The 21,737-nt window shown below is 28.2% G+C and overlaps 1 protein-coding gene across 1 annotated transcript; it reads right to left on the bottom strand.

The window, feature by feature from the left end:
• Nucleotides 1-1,895: 1,895 nt before the first annotated feature.
• Nucleotides 1,896-21,213, bottom strand: LOC106686569 (N-acetylneuraminate 9-O-acetyltransferase). The gene is made up of 14 exons (XM_014429943.2): nt 20,997-21,213; nt 20,734-20,830; nt 20,395-20,659; nt 18,244-18,363; nt 16,673-16,810; nt 15,447-15,676; nt 14,271-14,408; nt 13,347-13,495; nt 12,687-12,856; nt 10,471-10,707; nt 10,279-10,385; nt 6,944-7,160; nt 3,657-3,875; nt 1,896-2,165 (listed from the first exon to the last, which is right to left on the bottom strand). The coding sequence occupies exons 1-14, from the start codon at nt 21,163-21,165 to the stop codon at nt 2,040-2,042; spliced, it is 2,382 nt and encodes a 793-aa protein (XP_014285429.2). The 5' UTR covers nt 21,166-21,213; the 3' UTR covers nt 1,896-2,039.
• Nucleotides 21,214-21,737: the final 524 nt, after the last annotated feature.

Here is a 21,737-nt window from a genome sequence, read left to right as displayed (position 1 = left end):
TACCATTCAATTTCCTGAACAGAACCATAAAATATTTACAGAAACAGTAAAATATTTATATAAGAAGTAAATATTTACTTTTAATTACACAAAACAGAGTTAAAAAAAACAAAACCATGTAGATACAAATACCTTCAATAAATAATCAAATATAAAAAATTGCACGTATTGTTTTATAGAGAACGGTAATTAAACGTTAGCATACACAAATGAATAATCCTTCCCAGACTGTACAATTAATTTACTCTGTATTTTTTCTGTTAATTTATAATTTAACTTATATCGTATAACTAATTTGCTTGATATTTACTTTCATAATTTAATCTGGTTTTATTACAATTTTATTTTTAGTGGATTAATTAAAATTAAATTTATAACTTAATTATTAATGTAATTTTAAAAAATTAAAAATTATAACTGTTATAATATGCATCTTCCTCATTTCGAACAATAATTAACAAACAACAAAACATAACTAAACTAAAAATATATAATACAAATGATAAATACCACAATAGTATAAGGACCCTAGCTTTCAATCTGGACAAATATCATACTTCTTTGATATATATAGTGAGGGCAATCATGCCTCACATTAGCTCAAGAGATTTAAGTGAATAAATGCATTCAAAGCTTTTAAGCATCTGTTTCAGTCGTGCTAAGTTTACCACACCTCTATAATCATACAGTTAAATTATTGCTTCCGTAAAACTTATTTTATCACTATATTGTCACTAAAAATATAAGCATATTCAACTTGGGGAAGCACCTTTATAATGAATTAAGTAATTACAGTACTCTCTCATATTCAGAATTCAATATTGCAAGGATCGACAATCTCAAAAAATATCTAGGAATATCTGAGGCTAAACACCACATATCTAAACTCTCTTATAAAAAGAAAAAAGAAAAGAAAATTTATTGATAAGAGCAACTTAATAAATATCAAACATAAAAAAATAAAATAGTTTTACAATTTACAATGTATTCAACAGAAGCAAAAAAAGCAACCTCCCTTTATGTTATATTGTCGCTTCCCCTATACATGGAAAACACTTCAATCACAACCATCTGACCCAGAGCTAAACCCAACTCAACATGTATGGGTCGAGTTGTTCAGACAAATAAAGAAACACTCAAATTTATGAGAACCGCTTCGAGTATGAAAATACATTTTAGTAATTTCTTAAAAACTTTAGAACATTGTATTTACAAGCTACATTAACAAAAAAGGAGATAATAGCTCAATTTATATTCAAATATTTATACCATTTATAATCCTTCCTGGTTCCAGGAGAATGGTAGCATATGAATAAAATATCAACAAAAAGATAATATATTTCCGGGAGAAAGAAATCAGTATAACTGATGAGAAAACTGAGGAAATTAGCTATTAAATAATTTAATAGAATTCAAAGTTATTTTTCATAGAAGTATTGCGATTTCAATTTTTCATAATTTACGATTTCAATCATATACTTAATTTGTTTCATACGATCTGTATTGTTTATACGAAATGACAATGGAGAAATTTAATATTAGTTGATTAAAAATCGGAACAAAAGCTAAAGAGTGGTACTTTTTTTGCCCCTTATTGTAATTTATTACTAATGGACGTATATTTTTTTATAATTTAAAAATATAATATAATGTGAATGAAACACCCTTGTGGTTATCATGTAAGGGAGGAGGGTCATTTGACATAATACTGGATGAGAGAGTTTACAGTGACTTTTTTAAAACAGTACTTTCCCTAAAAGATAAACATTTTTTTTCTTCTTAATTCAAGAGTTTAAGCTCAACAAAACGCAAAAAAAAAAAAAAATAATAATAATAATAATAATCATGGTAACTAGAAAAGTTTGAATGCGCAAAAAAAAAAAAAATAATATATATATATAGATAAAATAGTTTCATAATTAAGTACTTAATTCGAATCAAATTTAGAACTCTGCTTACCAAAGACTTTGAAATGAAACTTATAAGCTAATGGGAATGATATTATAAAAGAAAAATGATTTAACATAAACAATTCGGGCTTAGAACATACCATCATGGATCCCAATAGGTACTAAGAGACATAAAAATATAAAGAAGTTGCGAAGAACTTTCCGCCAATCAGAAGGAACAGCATATGGAAGTAGAACGTACGTCAATTTATGAATCTATAAAAATATAAATTATAATTAGCTAATACAAAAAAAAAATTATACATAATTATACAGTAGTACAGTAGACACGTGTGGTAAGTACAATGTTCAATGAAATTATGTTAAATCCGAAGAATTTTGCGTGTAAAGTAAGTAATGTTTAAATTTTTTTATTTTAAGAGACTGTTTCAAATGTGATAAGTAACTAAAGTTCAAATCAGTGGGAATTATTCCATTAGAATACATGAACAAGTGATCCCATTAACTTAATAAAAGAAAAGAAAACTCAACAGTAAAAATAAATAGAAAATATTTATTTGAGATGGAATATATCAAGAGAAATGGAATGCCTTCATTCTGAAAGATCCTACTTGTCCAGCTTGAGCAGTGGACCTCCAGGAGGTGAGCAGGGAAGTAGGTAGCATGTTGGAGGAAGTAGGGGTATTTTCTCCAACTATGGTTTGTCAAATACTTTATTTGTGATCCTGGTCTATCATCAGTTGCAGTTGCAATGATTTTGATAGCACAAAACATAATTTAATACACAAAAGATAATTTAATACATAAAAGTTAAATTCATTTCATATTCATAAATGTTATTTATTTTCACTTAATAAGTAATAAACTTTTATTTATCTCCCAAATAAAAATTAACTCTATGAACCCCTTAATGGTATTAGTCCTTTTAAAGCATTCGAGTTTTTTCGGAAACTGGTTGCTTTATACTGAATTAACCAGACTAATACAAACCACCACAAAAAGAACTAAATATGTCTCTACTTCTGATGGCCAGATCGACGTGCTCGTCACTTGCTTCAAAACCAAAAATACCTTCAAATGTTTGGTGATCAAAGAATGTTAAGGTGCATCTATATCTTTGCCAAACAGTGGCAAATTTGCCTGTGTGTAAGCGTATGGATAGGTTATTTGAATTGGTTGGTACAAGTGGGCCTGAATTTGCCGCCGACCAGTCGGGTATCGGTTTTTGTCAATCAAAGGGCGCTTGGGCATCCACACATTTCTTTTCAGTATGCATTGTTTTAGAACTGCCAACAGATTAATTCCCCAACCTTTGGATTCAATAATTAACTCTCGTTTAAGATTGTATATTTTAAAATTCTATCATTTAAATGTAAATACATTGCTTTAGATCTCATCGATTAACTTCAGTAGTTTAATTTGATTTATCTTAGAACAAATATACATTTATTAGCTGGAAGATTGCTGATTGACCGTGTGTATCAATAAATGGAATATGGTCCGGGTGCAGTCAAATTAAACTCAAATAGTAATATTATATACTATTTTTATTAGTAATAATATTACTATAATATACTATAATAAATATAATGACTACTAATAATAAAAAACTTGATGTTTTCTACAACTGAATTACACTGCTAATCCTATCAAAATTAATGTTTAAATCATTAATTAAGTTTATATCATTAAATCCAAATTAAGGTCAATGAATTTGATTTAATGAGTTCATAAACATCAACTAACCTCATGGGCAGCACAAACAAATATAAATGTAGTAATAAGGACGTTCAAAACGGGATAGCCTGGAACAAAGACTAGAACGCCATGAGCATCGGCTGCCATCCAAATGTGATACTGACAAAAACACAGCTCTATAGATATTTTGCCAAACCAGGCAAATAATGATGAAAAACGTGACCTTAATGTTCCATTTACGTTCCTTAGCACAATGTAAGATACAATCTGAAATACAAACAACATTAAAGTATTAGTATGACATAACAAAATGAGAAAATGTGACTGTCTTAAAAAAACAAATAAATAGATATATAAATAAAATTTTAAAAAAATTGATATTAGGGAAGTTTTTACATTCTATCATTTACATATAACCCTTAAAACAATGATGGTCCGTGTCATGTTTATGCTTCTACAAGAAATTAATAACTCCAATATCAGACATTACAATTAATTTTTTGCTTCTTCTCCACTAAAGGTAGAGCTTACAAGCTTAGTAGTGTTCATGCAAGAACCAAAAAAATTGTGTTCCTAAGATTTGCAAATTTTTACTTGCATTTTACATTAAGGAAAGATTTTACATTTCAAACATTAAGGAATGATTTTGTTTAAATGCCTGCCAACCTGTAATCAAATCCATTTGATTACTACCATCAATCCAATTTTGATATTTTCTAAGATTATAAAAAACAAAAAAAAAACAGTTAATATTATTATAAGTATTGGCAAAATATAGCCAATTTTTGATACCACCTGTTTTGAACATTCTAATGGCTTAATGAATGTTTTGCTTATATTTTTTTAAATTATGATATATATTGATCTCATGTCAATTTTATCAAATTCCATCTACTACTAGTAAATTAAGCTAATGCATGATAAAAAGTATTTTCTTAGACACATTTTACAAAACAAATCATCAATCTCGAAATATCAGTAATTATATTGAAATGGCTATGAAGACCCTATGCATTAGGTACACTTTTATTGTTTATTTTTCAAACACTTTGATATGTTTTTTTAAAAAACACAATATAAATAAAACAATAAAAAATATATGCAGGTGAGAAAATTAGAGGGTGTTTTATTCGGACAGTAAAGTAAAAATTAATCATGTTGTTTGAGTGGGGGAGAGTAAGTGAAATAAAATCTGCAGTATTAATGTACTATTCAAGTGTGGAGTCACATATTAATAATCTAATGAATATGGGACAGACAAGTTATGAGATATACTACTGAGGGGTACATTTATAAAATGCAAAATGAGGAAGATTTGAAATACTATAAAGATAAATTTGTTTTATTCAAAGGTATTTATTAAGAACACATAATATTCATTATAGCAGGTGGTTCAATGTCAATCAAAAAACATTTGTAAAAGAAAAACACACCCTCCCTTCCTTTTCCCCTACTATCACCAGTCCAAATGTTTTTCCTTTAGACATAACAAACTTGTCAATTAAAGGAAGTGTCAAATTAGCAAATGCTGGACTATCAAAATTATAAAGTAATTATTAGTTTATAAAAACATTAGCTGGCCTGTCAATACTTCGCCATTTCTAGATTAGAGTATGTACGATATACGCATTGAATGAACACAATTGAAAGTTTGAATATAAGTAGGTGGTCAGGGATGCGGTAAAAAAAAGAACAAATATTTTATAACTATTTTAATGTCTGACGTTTCATCCCACTTAGCAGGGCTTCATCAGGGCTAAAAAGATACAAAAAAAAACTGAGAATATTACAACAATAAGATACAAAAAAAAACTGAGAATATTACAACAATAAGCTAATTTAAGCTAGGATAAATATTATGTAAAAATAAAGTGATAAGAAATTACATATAAATAAAAGGAAGAAAGACATAAAATAGTACCAATATAAAATGTAAAGTGGGGCGAAACGTCGGACATTAAAATAGTTATAAACTATTTTTCTTTTTTTGACTGCAACCCTGACCATCTTCTTATATTTAAATTATTACGGTCAACTATATATACATATATATAATTGAAAGTTTGATGTTAATTTAGTTTAAATTAAACATTTACCAACATATTATAATTTTTATGTCTTGGCAATAATTTCTAAAATAAAATTTTTAAAAATACAAGCTAAACATTCTGTATACCATATCTTTGTAAATAATTGTCCAATTTCAATGATTTTTTTTTTTTTTTTTTTTTTTTAAATTTAATCTTCATCCAAATAACAGTAATAGATATAAGTATCCTTATAAACAAAACCTTTTTTTTTTTTTGTAAGGAATTTATTCTCCCATTCAAATAACAGCTTTAAACTCAGCTAAGAACTTTCGGAGATCTGACATAAGTAATGAACAAACATTAAATTTTTATTCATGTTCCCTATGTAATTGATCTAGCCCAAACTAGGTATCAATCCTTCCATAATAAACTCCCTAACCACCCATACCAACTAGTTTCTAACCTTGCTTCCTCTTCCATTCCTGATAATTCTCTGAGATGGCTGAAAAGAAGATGGCCTCTAGACCTTCGAAATATTATTAGAGTACTACCAATGGATAGTTTCTCTGCAAGCCTGTATGCATATCATTGTAATCTAGCATCAACTTTACTGTAAGTCTTCTTATGTAAATACAGTTGTAAATGTAAATAAATAAATTAAAAATAAAAAAAAATTATATAGAGAGAACAGGTGATATCGAAAATTGGATAAATCTTTATCAATATTTGTCCAATATTGATCAATTTTTTTTTTTTAGGTAATTTCATAAACTATCATATTGTCTCATATGTAGTATATGAAAAAATGCTTTATTTTATTTTTTTTAGAGAACTTTAAAAAAAAGTTGTGTAAAAATTTTATGAAAAATGGAAGTAAAAGTTGAACCTAAATTTATAATGAAAAAGAAAAAGGAATTATTCTCAATCACAAACAACAAGTATTAAAAACAAATAATAAAGCATCATTTAAAACACAACCAACATAAAAATCGTAAAATTCTGTCAGACTACTTTAAGTATCAATAAAATATTCAGGAATTAATTATCTCCAATGATATAAGTCTTAATACACTTTGTAATATTGCTTTGTTTTCATGGGATGAATTTTTTTATATTGTCAGTTACAAACTTTTGTAAAATTTCGGATCTATGATTTCTCAATTCCTTTAAGTAGAATATAAGAAAATTATTATTAACTCAAAATGTCAAGAAAGTTTTCAAGTGTTTTACTTAAATATCGTAGATTGAAAACAACAATTTTTTTTTATAAAGATAAATGGAAATCAAATGAGATTGGAAACTTACTGGAACAAACGTGCTGTAAGAATGCACTTCATCACAGTCTGTTGAGTTAGGACAAATAAAAGCGTATCCTGAAGCAGCAGCAAGCCCAACCAGAGATAGAAATGTTACGGCTAGTGCTGGCCTCTTCGACATCAGGTTCGAATGATTAGAATCATCTATGATACCGTATCGTTGCCCTGTGATCAGTGCCAGGCCAAAAATCACACCATAACACATGCTGAAAGTTCAAAATAAATTTTGATTTATTCATAATCTTTTCAATTTATTGTTTAAATAAATGAATTGGTATCCATGTTAAGTTTCAACACTCTTTATAATATTATCAACAGTCCAACGTTTCATCCAATTCGGCCATCCTCAAGGACAATCTTAAATATCAATTTAAACCCCATATCCAATTATTTAAAAACGTTTTGCAGGTTATTCTGCCAAGGTCATTAATTACTAGTAAAATCGCCCTAACCCTATTTTGTCACAATTTCATTAATTTTTAAAACTTTTAATCTTAGATCAACTTGACACTATCAACTATCATATAAAAATCATAATTTTTTAAAAGTGATATAGGACTGTCGCTCCCTGGAGTTCTAAGGTCCAGCTGGGAAGAACTCCCTTCTTTTTTTTTATGTGTGTTACGATCTCCTATAGTGAGATTGTGACATGTCATCACAATAAAAGATAGTTTTTTAAAATATCCAGTTCTTTACTTCTCAAACAGAAAATTATAGCAAGTAGGTTGGTCGATGTATGATATGTCACAATCTCACAAGGGATCATAACACAAAAAAAGGTAATAATTCCCGACCAGATCTACCCCACTAAGACCCCCAGGTAGCCACCCACGGTCCTATATCACTTTTGAAATATTTGCTTAAAACGGGAAGAGGTGACTTTAAGGTAGTTAAATCGGGCAATATTTGAAAAACGCCTAAAATTGGAAAACGGTAAATAGCTTTTTTATTTTCAGTTAGTTGATAAAATTTTCAACAATTTGAGATGAAAATGACCCTTACTTTCTGAGATAAAGCTCTTCATAAATTGGCAATATCCCTAAAAAAAAAAAATTAATTCCTAATAGTCCCTTTTGTGAAATATAGTCAAAAATATTCTTTCTGTGAGAACAAACAAACACATAGAATGAACTGAAGTAAACTATCTTTCATTTCAACCAATAAAAGAATATTAAGGATCAATGGCACTGTTAAAAATGGTGTATAATAAAAATACTGATAGGTAGGATTTAAGAGAAAAATTTTGAAAAAAAAAAAAAAAAAATGTTCGTCATAACTATTGATTTTTTTATTAAATTATAATAAATAGAATAACTATAAAATGCAAACCAAATGTACAGTAAACAAAAAAATTATTGAAGTATTGTCTTTTTTTACTTAAAATTTCATGATTACAAATTAAACTTCTTCTCTTTTTTTTTTTTTTTTTAATTTTTCTCTCAAGTTCCACTTGCCAATATTTTTGGTTATCAGTCAGTTATTTTTCAAGAGTAAATCAACTTTATTTGGTAAAATCATTTTTCCTTTTATCATTTATTTGGAAGGAATCAAAATTTGTAATTTAGAACCTGGACACAAATTTTTTTTTTTCAATCAATTTAACAGGCAACCATTTCTTATTCCTGGATTAATCAAACTAATCTGCACATTTAGAATAGGTTCAGAAATAGGATAATGTTTCAGAAAATTTCAAGTTACTGGCATTTAATACCTTTTGCATTAAAAAGAATTACGGTGGCATGTTTTCACTGAAGGGTCAGTGGTAGTTGCAACTAGGATTGCTATGATTGTAGACGGTCCGAACTTGGGAGGAAAAGAGCAGAAAACAGCAAGAGTAGCCACAGAAAAGTTCAGCAAAACAAAAACAATCTTCATTGGTTATCAGTCTTTCCAGCTCTAACTTGTAGAGGAAGAAAGCGAAAATGAAAATATAAATAGATGTAGAAAATTTATTAAAAGGGAAAAGGATTTGAAGTAACATTTCAATTGGTCACAATACACTACAGACTCTTGGGTAATGAAATAATGGACTACTATCGCTCACCAGTTTCAGCCTAAAGGACATTATTATCTCAAGCAGCATTTACACAGGTTAGAAATCATGGAATATCCTTTAAGTCCATTGTGCTATCACAAAAGTATCAATCCTCAATAACTGATAACAATTGAGAGGTCGTTGAGGATGTCCATTCACAAAGATACAAAAATTGCACAGGACTGGCAGGAAACAAATAACAGAATAGCCAATATGAGGCAAATTTAGTGAAAAAAAAAATCAAAGAGAATATTTTTTTAAAGAATAATTTCATAGAGAGATGAACTGCTAAAATTGTTTCGCAAATGAATTATTTCAGTCAAAGCTTCTTTTTTAGGATTAATCTAAACATTCATGAACATGTATATGTTTTGATTTTTTTCAATTCAATTTTTTCCTTTTTTTTTTTTTATGTAAATCAACATTTTTAGATAGTCATTTATTATTTATGCAGTCTGTTTTTTGTATTGTGAGATAAAAATAAAATCTTATCTGTTAATCCAAACTTTTTTTCTTCAAAATAATATTTTACTTTTAAAAATTCTATTCAGTATATCAGCCAACTTTCATCAAGAATTCATGATATTATAATAGTTTATTTAAGTAAAATTAAAATTAAAAAATTAAAATAAACTGTCTATAGAAGTTATATTTTGCTGTAACACAAACATGAGTAATTTAAAATACAGTGTAATCTCAGTAATTCGAACTTCGGTCCTCCGAACACTCCAGTAATCCAAACTGGCTAAAAAAAAAATTCATGAATTCATTGTTGGGGAAAGAGAACATCCATGAAGTATCAACAGACAACAATGATGAAACCAGGCGACAAATGATTTTGACCTTGATTAAAAGTATAAATCCTGATGCTTCAGTGAACAATACAGATGTTGATGGATGGGTTGAAGGTCGTGAAGGGAATGAGTTCACATTGAAAAGTGATGAGAAAATCGTACAGTAAGCTGCGTACCAACAATAAAGTATACAAGCTGAGGAACCAACAATAAAGCATAAAGAAGCAGTGTCTAAAGTGTGCAACAGAAAATAATAAAACCATGGCAAGTCCTTCCCTTTCAATCCCTGAGAGAAGTCGTAAAGAAGTTTCTGCAGAAGTCTCAGCAAAAATAAATAAATAAATAACTGATTTGTTTAAAAAAGATTATTTTTTTAAAAACTTTTTTCTAAATACTTTCTATAAATCAAACTTTTCATTAATCCATTAATGTAGAAATTAGTTCGGATTACCAAGATTACAATGTAATATCAAAATACATTAAAATAATACCAACCTGTATCTGTTCATTTTCCATCTGACCCACCAATCATGGATGTCATCATCAACTGAGACAAAAAGAGCTTTCCAAGGCCTCATTACAAAAACTTTTTCAAAAAAAACCTGAAGATAAAAGCTATAATAAATAAGTAAAATACTACAATTTTGTTAATCTAACCTTGTTTATAAAACAGTTGCAAAAACTCACCTCAGACATGAAGAGAATTATTATTAACGAAAAAAGACCGACCAGCTTGAGGACAAGATAGAGGTAATGGAGAGGGTTCGCTTCCACTGAGAGAGCGGAAACCCTAGGAGGCAGTATGAGAACCAGGTAAACGAATAAGAACCAGAAGGAGATCAAAGGTGCAAATGCATAGAACTGGTACGGTCGATTCATACACATGCAAAGCAATACAGGTAGCAAATTAAACCTGAATATAACCTGTGAAACAAAGAAAATTTATATTAAAGTAATTAATAAAACAACTGACCAATGAATGGTTTCAATTATAATTTGTTTACTGTCTGAATTTCAATAACTCTTAATTCTATATACACTAATAACAGCTTTTATCATTTGATCAAAAAATATATTTAGGAGGACTTGTGGAGCAGCCTGTGCCACATTAGGAAGTAGGGAATTAAAACAATAAACTCTCTTGACTATGAAAAAGTTACATACGGAGCAAATCAGTTATCAATGATTCAATTGTGAATAATATGAAAGAACTAGATCTTGGAACAGAAATTGTTTCTAAATTACCAATATCAATTTTATCAAAGATACTTCTTTGCTTGATCAAAACAAAAATAACCAAAAGAAAAAATTACATATACAGGGTGTATCAAGATCAGTAGGCCATAGGCCAGAAAGTGATTTTATATCTCATTTGCAACAAAACCATTCATACAGATCATGGTCTGATTTTTGACAATATAGGAGAAATTTGGTATCTTGAGAAAGTCGTGCTTTTTGCTGAATAGAAAGTGAGAACTCAAAAACTATTCAAAGTGATTAAGACCCAATTACATTGTCATTAAGTAGATCCAATTCCCTTTAAGAAATATTATTTGGCTTAAGTAAATTGAGAGTTCAAGAGGTCTTCTGACAAATCAATTGTGAAAAGTTGTATTTTATTTTTAAAAATTACAATACATAACTTTTATTAGTACTTTTTTTTATAATACTTTACATACAAATGTTTTTCTTACCCCCTGTTGGACTAAAGAAAACCCACTTCTAGAAAAACTTCTAGATTTACTATAAACCAGAATGTTATTCTACAAATCATTTAAAACAAAAAAGTTTGTATAAACCATGGTCGGATTGTCAACAGAGAAGGAGAAAATTGGTATTTTGTTTTTTTTAGCAAGTCACTTTTTTTCTGAATAGGAATTATCCACTCAAAAACTATTCAAGGTGATCAAGCCCCAATCATGCAATCATAAAGTAGATTAGTTTCTTTAAAAAGGTGGTTTGGGTTAGTTAAATTTAATTGTAAGAGGGCTTTACAAGGGCTCATGACCAATAGTGAAATTTTTAATATTTTTTTATAAATTATAATTTACTTGTGAGTATTTCCTCAGCTCTCTGTTGGGCTGATAATATCCTACTTCTTAGAAAAACTTTTACATTTCACAAGCTTTAATTTTTTATATATTAAATCGAAATTTCTTTTAGGATAGGTTTTACATTTACCAAAATGTGTTGTGTAGAATTAGGTTTTTTTTTGGCAAACATAATTCCTTTTTTATAGAGGGAATAATAGACCTCAAATGCAACTATAAAGTTCATATGGACTATGGTCCCATTCCAATGGGAAATTCAAATTTTGTGTTTTATTTATTTTTTCAAAAGTTGAATTTTTTGTTGAATAGGAAGTAGTAACTAAAAGACTTAGTAAATAAAGTAATTCTTAACTGCAAGAGAATAAACTGAACATAACTTTCTTTAGGAACAAATAGAAATTATCTCTATTAAAACCATTTTAAGGAGGCTACTAGCCATAAAATCATGAATTTATTTAAAAAAAAAAAATTTGAATTATCTATCCCTCAAAAGTCCCCTTCAAATAATTTTAACAAGGATAAATTCTACTTGTTTCAAAAGAAAATTATGTCTAGTTTATTATCCTGCAGTGTAGAATTACTTAACTCGAAAAATTTTGTGGTTACTATCATTCTAAAACTAAGATGACAATAAATCACACAAATAATTCACTACCACACCTTCACTCTTTATGTTACTTAATATGTATTTGTAAAGACTGAACTTGTCATTAGATTGAAATAATTAAGGATGATTTAATAAATATGGAAAAGTTAAAAATAAAAGCTGATCCCTCTACATTTCAACTACAAGTAATTATTTAACTTTCAAAAGGTTGAAAAATAAAGAAACAAATATTTTATTGACAATACCTGGAAAAATCTTACGATTCCAGCATCTTGTCGATGCCAAAGATAATAAAAGTGACAGTAACCAGAGAGGAAAAAATATGCAGAAACTAATATCTGAACGTGGTTTCGAATGTGAAGGTTTGCACTGGCACCTGTCATATTGTATATCAATAAAACCAGCTGCATCCAGCCTGAAAGCACAAATATTAAATAAGCTACTAAAATTCTAATGCATAACCATTACTATCAAAACTTATAATTATATTTTCATCAGAATTTCTCTTTTTTTTAAATCTGCTAATAGGTCACAACTGGGTTGCAATGACGCAGCAGAAGAATAAATTACAATATTAAATTTTAGTAAAAATAAATAATGATAATAAATCCATATAACACGTGTATGAGTTATCCATCCAAAGTGATTACAACTAATTATATCTTGTCTTGTCAGCCTATTGAAGTTTTTACAACTTAAATTAAAGATAGTACTATAGACTGTTACTTTCTTTAGTGGAGTCATCCTAAAGACTTTCCCAAAACAAGTAGGCTGTCACAAAATAACCTCAGTCTATGATACAATTTAAAGATGTCAAATACATATCATTAAAAAAATTGAAAGAAATCAGAATAGAATAGATTAATTAAATCAGGGTATTTAGTATTAGAAGAAAATAATGATACCTTTCCACTCATCTGTTTGATCCCTATGAAGGAATTTGGTATATCTGCTGTCTTCAGTGAAAAAAATACCCAAAGCGAAAACATACCCCAATGGCAACCAAAAACTTATTGGAGAATAGTATTTGTTTTCTTTCATAAAAAAGTTGGTTCTGAAATAATAAACAACGAATAGTCAAACTAAATACCCAAATATTAACAAATCTCAGGAAGGTTAAAAGGCAAATCATAAGAAATTCTAGCCAGTTCAACATCTGTAATGTAATTAATTTAACATAATTAATATAATTGAGGTTGTATTTAGAAAAAGGATGTTCGTGATCAAAAGCACTTTTTACTCCAGAAAAAGCAATTTTAGAATCCTCAATATCCACTTAATTATTTACCAATGTTTCAAAGCTGTATAATCATTTTTAAAGCTGGTAGCTACACTAAATTTCATATATATTTGATATAGCATTTACAAAACTTTACCAAATAATTTCTAAGAACTCGATTTTCGGGTAGATGACCTTTTTCTAGACCAACTCAATCATAAATAATTTATTAGCCAAAATTAACAGAAAAAAATTATTAAAACCTTTCAATTATCACTTTTTCATTGAATTTCATAATTGTTTCTTGTCATATAACTGATATTCTACTTTACAAGGAAAAATGGTAATTTACATGTAATTTAAAAAACAATTACATAAAATATTCAAGAAAAAACAAAGGTCTCTGTTACAATTAATAATGGTTATATTAGATTAATATAAAAGAAAAGAAAAAAAAGGGGGCAAAACATAAAAAGAGACAAAAATTAATTGCTAGGATTATTAATTATGATGATTAAATTAATAATTATCATAAATTAAAAAAAATTAATAAAAAGAAAAATCATACACATTAAAGAAAATGAGGATAAAAAAAAAAAAATATATTCACCTATCGCATAGATAAAAATATGCCATTATAACACTCATTTTTGCGAGAGATACAATAAGAGTATATGCCTTGGTTGGAGGATCCATTTTCATCTTTGTTCTTTTCCTACGAATGGCAACAAGCAACCCCAGAAGGCAACTAAAATAAAATTTTATATAATGCTTTAAATCATATAAAAGTAGCAATATATATTATTTTTTCAAAAAAATAAATTTAATAAGTTTTACTCATGACTTTGATCAGTTAAAAAAAAATATGTAACTGATAAAAAAATTTTATCTAATTAAAATAACATCAGACATTTGGTGACGACTAGTGGATTTTTTTAGAAGAAAAAAATATATGGTAAGGAAAAATCCAATTTAAAAAATTGGGGGTGCGGTCAGTGAAGAACACAAATAAAAACGAATGAAATATATAAGTAAGTAAAATACTTTTCTATTTTATTAGTTATTACCAATATTTTGTTTCTCATTTTTTCTTCCATAACTTTATTTTTAAATAATTATTATAAAATTAAAATATTCATATTTCTTTATTTCTTTTTGGATTATATAACTATATATTTTATTTCTTTAATCCTGTTGTTTTACTTACATATTTGATTATCTACATATATGTTTCACTTTCCACTTTACTATTAATTATTTTGTATATATATTTGCTAACTAGATTTTTATACGCATTTTATTATTTGTTCTCTCCTCTTGCTTAATGTAAATATTATTACTTGTTTCATGCAGCCTTTAATTTCTTATAATGACCACATTTTTTTAAATACTATTTTGTAACTATAATGTTTTCGTTTTTTTTTTCTAATCATTTTGCAATTCTGTTATTCCTCTCATTCATTATAGTTGTCATCTTGTTTTTTGTTCGTAGCCCTGATGAAGTCCTAAATGCTGGCTGAAACGTTGGCACTAATAAATAAGTTTTTACTTATTTGAGTTCTTCACTAACCACACCTTCAATCATCTTCTCTTCATATATATTATCCACGGTTAACAATCTACTCATCATTAAGGATAAATTTAATATTTTAAAACCCAATATCAAGTCATTAAATTATTATTATGTTGAAATTAAGTAGTTAATTGTCAAAAATATTAAAATAATAATTTAATAAAAATATGTAATTTAAGAGGGTTAAAAAAATAAAATAAAAATAATGCCTACCACACTGCAACAGCTGAGTAAGTAAGCCTTTGAATAATCGTAGTCCTCTCAGGAGAGGAACAGCAGGTCCCGTCATTGAAGGCCATATGGTCGTTGCAATGAAGGTTGGCGAGGATTTGGGTATGGTGCTTCAGTGCTTTTGGAGGGATGGTGAGGCCGTCCCAGCCTCCCAGTCCTGAAACCAGGGCACGTGTGCTCGACCATACTTGAGCCTTACTGTGATACAGCACCTAGTTATTTCAAATCGTATCAATGTGACGTCATCAGGAAGTATAACAAAGCATATAAATGTATAAAACATCAAAATCTACAACTATGTTAAAAAAGTTTCAGAAATTGATTTGTACTATGAAACTCCTATATAATGGGCACCCACAGGAAAGATGATTTTGTCCTTTATAATGGTGATCATTAAAAAAAAAGAGATGAATAAAAAAAAAAACAAGAAAATAAAACAATTAAATTATGTACAAATCACTTAAACTGTGACTTTTGAGAATATGAACAGAAAATTCAGAATAAAACCATCAAAGTAAAAAACCATTGAATTCTTGGAGCTACATAAATAATTTCCTATAGTGAATGATTTACCTTATTATTTATGTATATAAGCAATAAAATAAAAAGTTTACTTCCTTTTTATTTGCAAATATAATTTCTAAATAACTTATACTTTCTCAGTAATTTGATAGAAGAGTTAATTTGTAATTAAATAACCACATAATACATACATACTTAGAAGACTTAATGCAATGCAGACTTTTTATATATATTTTTGTAAATAGTTCTAGAATTGTGAGGTTGTGCATACATACTAATTCGAGCCAGTGACCAGGAGCTAGAAATGCAGTATCTCACTCATTTAACTCTAAACTCGGCTAAGATCTATACTTTGTTCTCAGACCTTTATGAATACTGTGATGTGAATCATTTGTAGAATTTTTTTTACAACTAATAGCTTTTTATACAACTATCACTATACATAAAATTCAAAAAGATGATTATGATAAAATTGCATATCACCAACGATAAAACTAATCATAATAATTCCCACTTTTATTTTCCTGGTCAGAAGGTAAATAAATTATATCGATCACTATTCAGTAACTATATCATATTTGTGATTTAGTTAAATGAAACACAAAACCTCTCTAACAAGAACACAGTGATGTTAAGAGTAAAAGAGTGATGTGTACAATAATAATAAAGATGATGATCAAACTTACTTCACGAGCAGCCCAGTTATATTGATCTATAGCTCGATTAGAGAGACTGGCCCACTGTTTCGGAAGTTTTTCCTCATTCACAGGTTCCAACAGCATCCATAACACTCTACTCTTCTTCTTCGACAAAAGGTCTATTGGCTAAAAAAAAAAAAGAATATATAAAATAAATCATCAAAAACATCATATATACAAGTTGACAGTTAGGGATTATTAAATTTTTAATTTTCAAGACAGATAATTCAAAATCATAAATTTAGCTCTCATCGAGCTTAATAAAACATTTATATCAAATATAAAAAGGTTTTCATTCTGCTAGGCTTTCTCCAATTTTTTTTTTTTTATCCCAATACGCAAATTCAGAAGGTCCTTATACTTATTTCAGGTTCCATACCTTGAAAACTGATTGAAGTTGACTTCAACGTAAGTCGAGACCTGTTCTACAAAAATGTAAATACACACATAAAATCATATTTTATAGTCCTTAGTATATTTATAATGTTTTCATACGATGTATGCTCAATTTCAATAGCTTTATGTATCGTTCTAATTTTTCAACGTCTTAATTCAATAAAAAAATTACAATTTTTTTTTTCAAGTAATATAAAACAGTTCTTGGTATAAATTGGTTAATGGAAAAACTCTGAAATGACTTGAAATGAGGCGACATAAATAGTGACTGCCTGAATAGAACTAATTTTTTTTAGTGATTTTAATATGAATCTCAATAGTGATAGTAATTTAAGCATAGTTATTAACAAATTATTTTTATATACATTGCCCTAACATAACCATTGGGTTGTAAAATAAGTTTGTAGCATTTTTTACTGGTGATTTCAATAAAAATTCCAGATTCTTGTAAATATTTTTAATCAATTATATACAACCCAGTTTGATCTATTACATGTTGTAATCTTACAAGTAATTTTTTAATTCCGTCCTCCCAGAAATTCTCAGATTTTTGTGCAATGAACTCCTTACAGATAGTGCTTTCTCCAAAGATATCATCATTATACACACTGAAAATTTTGTTAATCAGAGCAGCGGATTTTCATTTTCAGAAATAAAAAATCATTAAATGACGAAAATTAATTTTTTTTCTCTTCCATTTTGAGCAAGCAAAATACCACTTAAAGATAAGGAATCTCGGTTGAAACTGATGCATAAAAGCACCTTAACTAATCCTTTTTTTAAATATGTAAACATTATTGACCTAGTAAACATGATTTTATAAACACAGAGAGGATTAAATTAAAATATTGAAGAACGCTACAAACTTATCTTACAACCCAATATATCAAGCCCAGCCAGTAAAAAGAGTATCTAGCTAATATTTATACCGATTATTAAACACTTACATAATTGTATAAATTAAAATGTAACAATGTTATATGATCAATTTTAAGTTTACATGAATACAATCAGTCTATAAAATTCCATAACAGTAACTTTGAATTTATAGCTTTCTTATAATATCATAGTAGTATTCAATATATTTTTTAAGAACTTAAAACATGAAAAGAAAACTCATTTATATACATATAATATTAATGTTCATGCAGTTGAAATCTCACCCTAGCTAATTTGGTAAGATTGAATGTAAACTCCTTAATTCCTCTTTTAGAGCCATTCGTTTTCTGTATTGTTTCAATTCCACATCCAGTAACAATAAGACTTGGTGGTTCTAACTGCTCCTAAATAACATAATTAATTTAAGAGCTCTAATCATTAATAAATAATAATTTTTAATAGTAAAATAAAAGATACAAGGATGTTCTCTATAACATTGTTTTAGTATTTAACAACCATTTATTTTTTATTTCCAAGCAACAATCATTGTTTCTGAATGTTAACTGCTAATTGGAAATGTCATTAAATGATGTATGATCCCAATATAAACTAAAAATAATCTGAAATATGTCACTTAAAATTAAATATGACCAACCAAGATAGTTAACAACCACTGAATTGTGTGAAAATGATGTGGCTTTATCAGACTTTATATTTTTAATATAAATATTTTAAATAGAATTAGCAAAACATTTATCGGTGAATGGTACTAACCAATAAACCATTATTAATCATGATTACAAAATTATTCAAACATAAATTATTAGTGCATATTATTTTATGAAAAAAAGTTTTCCCCTCTAAATATTCTAATTAATTTCATTGCCATAGCTTATTATTGTTTAAATATTTTTAAATTGAGTGAAATATAAGATTTTATAAATTTTAAAATAAAGTTTAAAGAAGTTTCCTTAAAAGTTAGTTTCCTCCTTTTTTGCAAGGAAATTGATAATAAAAAAGATATTCAACATGATGAAGAAAAAATATCAGACTAAAAAATTAATTTATTTGTTTTGTTATTATATTAATTAGTAAGAAAACCGCAGTTTAAGATATAATGAGCACCATGTAGATAGATAGTTAGATACTGAACGGGGTTCACCCATCCTTAATAAATACCTCACAACCATTATTTCTCTTTTCATACTCAAACCTCTAAATAATTTTTCAAGAAGAATGGGTACCATTTACTCTTACCAGGGAGGGTTAGTACAATTATAGTCCTTGATCACAGATTTTCTCAGGAGATATGAGAATTTATTTGTGTTTCTAGATTTGAATTCAGCAAAATTGAAAAACAATAAAATTAGATAAAAATAATTATATTTCAAACAAAGATCGAAGTTTCATGTTTTTATTATAACTTCTAGACATGAACAACTTACAGGAGAGTCTTTATTTCATTATCAGTAATGCACAAAATTAAAAAAAAATATATTTTTTAACTGCAGGCTTTAAGCTCTACAGTTATCTGAACACTTCCAGTTTTTAATTGATATCTACTCAAGAGTACTTTGTGTAAATAAAAGTAATAGAAGACACTGTGCTCTATAAATTGGATAGGTGGAATTCTCCCTCAAATCATTGATCATGGCAAAGGGTTTCTTTAAATTTGAGTGAAATAGTGAAAAATGGTTGAATTATGAACTTTTTTTTAGTTATACCTTTATTATATACTAGTTGTGCCTCGCTTTTTCACTCGCATTCAATTTCCTTTGCACATGCCTGATTCAGACACATGAGGAGTAGATAACCAAGTGCATCTAATTGACTGAATAACCATTAAAATTTATCCGTACATATAAAATGACCAATCATTACAAAAAAAAAAAAAACTGTCTTGACAGAAAAAAGTCTTCGGTGAAATCTCGATGAAAAGATCGAAAAGGAAAAATTTGGATGGTCGGCACAAATAGGACTAAGCTTTAAAAATACCACTATCTGACAGTTCGCACCCAATTTATAGACAATCTGTCTTCAAGACAGTTTTGACAACATAATTTAAACCGAATAAAACTGATCCTAAAGCCAGAAACATTTTTTTATTTCAATAAAAACAATCTTCATAAAACACTATCCCCAAAAGAATTGTAAAAAAAAATGCAAAATATTAATTTGAAATCATATAGGCTAGTAAAACATCAAATACCATCTAAAGCATTAATTACCAACTATTGCCCAACTACACTCAACCAGACATTGTCTAATGGAAATCCTTACCACAGAATAGGAAAAAAATAAATAAAAATATATCCACCAGTAATCCAGGCACATTATGGCAATTTTTCGATAAGAATGAGAATACTAAAACTGATTGACATGGATCACTGGTCACAATCATAAATAAACACATAACACTTACCACAATAACTTACCATCCAGTTTCTAAAATTATCTACCATCACTTTTGAAATGTAAGGACTCCATATGAAGTCAACGGTAACCCGAAGCTGAGTATCAGAGAAAGTGTGATTACTTTTGGGCAGCAAAGTAAGAGGCTGTCTTTCTTCAAATGGTTTTCGTTCCATTAAATGTTCAAGAAAAGCAGTATAAATTTCAAGAATGCGGTTGTCACCAACAAAAACAAAATGGTTATGCCGACCAAGAAATGCCAATGCTCTTATACATCGTCTAGTATCCCTGACAACAAAACATTCCTCTTTATAAAAGTAAATAATTGATTTCACTAATACACACAATTGTGATTTACTTACAGTTGACTATATTGGTGCATCATACAACCATAAGGCTGCCATTCCATATCTCCTTTATATTTGCCTCCAGACAACAGCCATTTACAGGAGTCAGTACCTGTAATCATGATATAAAAACTATACACATTTTATTTATTAATAATAGCTTTACTGGTTGAATATCATTCAAACGGTCCATTTTGGTTTTCCTTAATTAAAATAAACTGATATGAATTATTATTTTATTCCAAAATAATAACTTAACCTTCAAGATGGTAACCTACCATATCTGACATGAACAATCCCATGGTAAAGAATGAAGCCAATAACTAAGCCACAGGCTATATATTTAGCGTTTTTAGCGTTTATTTGTTTGACGATCTCAACGGATTTCTCTTGTCTCTCTTCTTCCCATAGTAAAAATTCAGAAGACCCATCATTTTCTTCTGTCATGTTTTGGGTACAGCCGATTCCCTTATCATTTCTGTTCAAACTAAAAACCATTAGCAATGAGATACGAAATCTACTAACAAAGAGATAGATTGTGGATATTACTCACCATAATGATATCATATATGTGTCATTTTCCAAATTGAGTGATATTTAACTATCTAAACGTTTAGAAAATTAAAGTCGATTGAATCAATTTTTTTTCCTTTACGGAGAACTCCTTGATAATGTCAATATAGACAGACACTTAATATATAGTTTTCGTGATATTAATTTTTAAAGTCTAATTCTTGAGATTAACATACAGGCTAAGGAGTAATAAGACGAAATAAAGCGCCTAAATACTGTAATTACTCTAATAGAAAATATTTATTTAGTAGTGACCAGTTTTAACTTCTTGATCATAAACGATTTTCAGCATGAAATATTTCTTCTCGAGGGTGAGTATCCATCTAAAGATCTACTTTTAAGAAACTTATTGCATGAAATAAAAGTCGACCCCCATCCCTAGGGCGGATCCGAACCAGCGCCACTGCAGTTCCGAGGTTGCTAAGACCAGAATATCATTACATTTT

This window comes from Halyomorpha halys, unplaced genomic scaffold (assembly GCF_000696795.3).
Source record: "Halyomorpha halys isolate HHAL.00 unplaced genomic scaffold, Hhal_1.1 Scaffold838.1, whole genome shotgun sequence".
Taxonomy (NCBI): Eukaryota; Metazoa; Arthropoda; class Insecta; order Hemiptera; family Pentatomidae; genus Halyomorpha; species Halyomorpha halys.
This window is presented reverse-complemented; position numbering and strand designations above follow the sequence as displayed.

Bases quoted from the DNA above. Each gene is read 5' to 3' on its own strand.
- LOC106686569 (XM_014429943.2), bottom strand. From the start codon at position 21,165: ATGACAGAAGAAAATGATGGGTCTTCTGAATTTTTACTATGGGAAGAA. The intron at 16,811-18,243 runs GTGAGATTTCAA...TTTTTTTTTTAG, and splicing joins ATCTTACCAAATTAGCTAGG to CCAATAGACCTTTTGTCGAA. The intron at 15,677-16,672 runs GTAAGTTTGATC...TGAAATAACTAG, and splicing joins ATAACTGGGCTGCTCGTGAA to GTGCTGTATCACAGTAAGGC.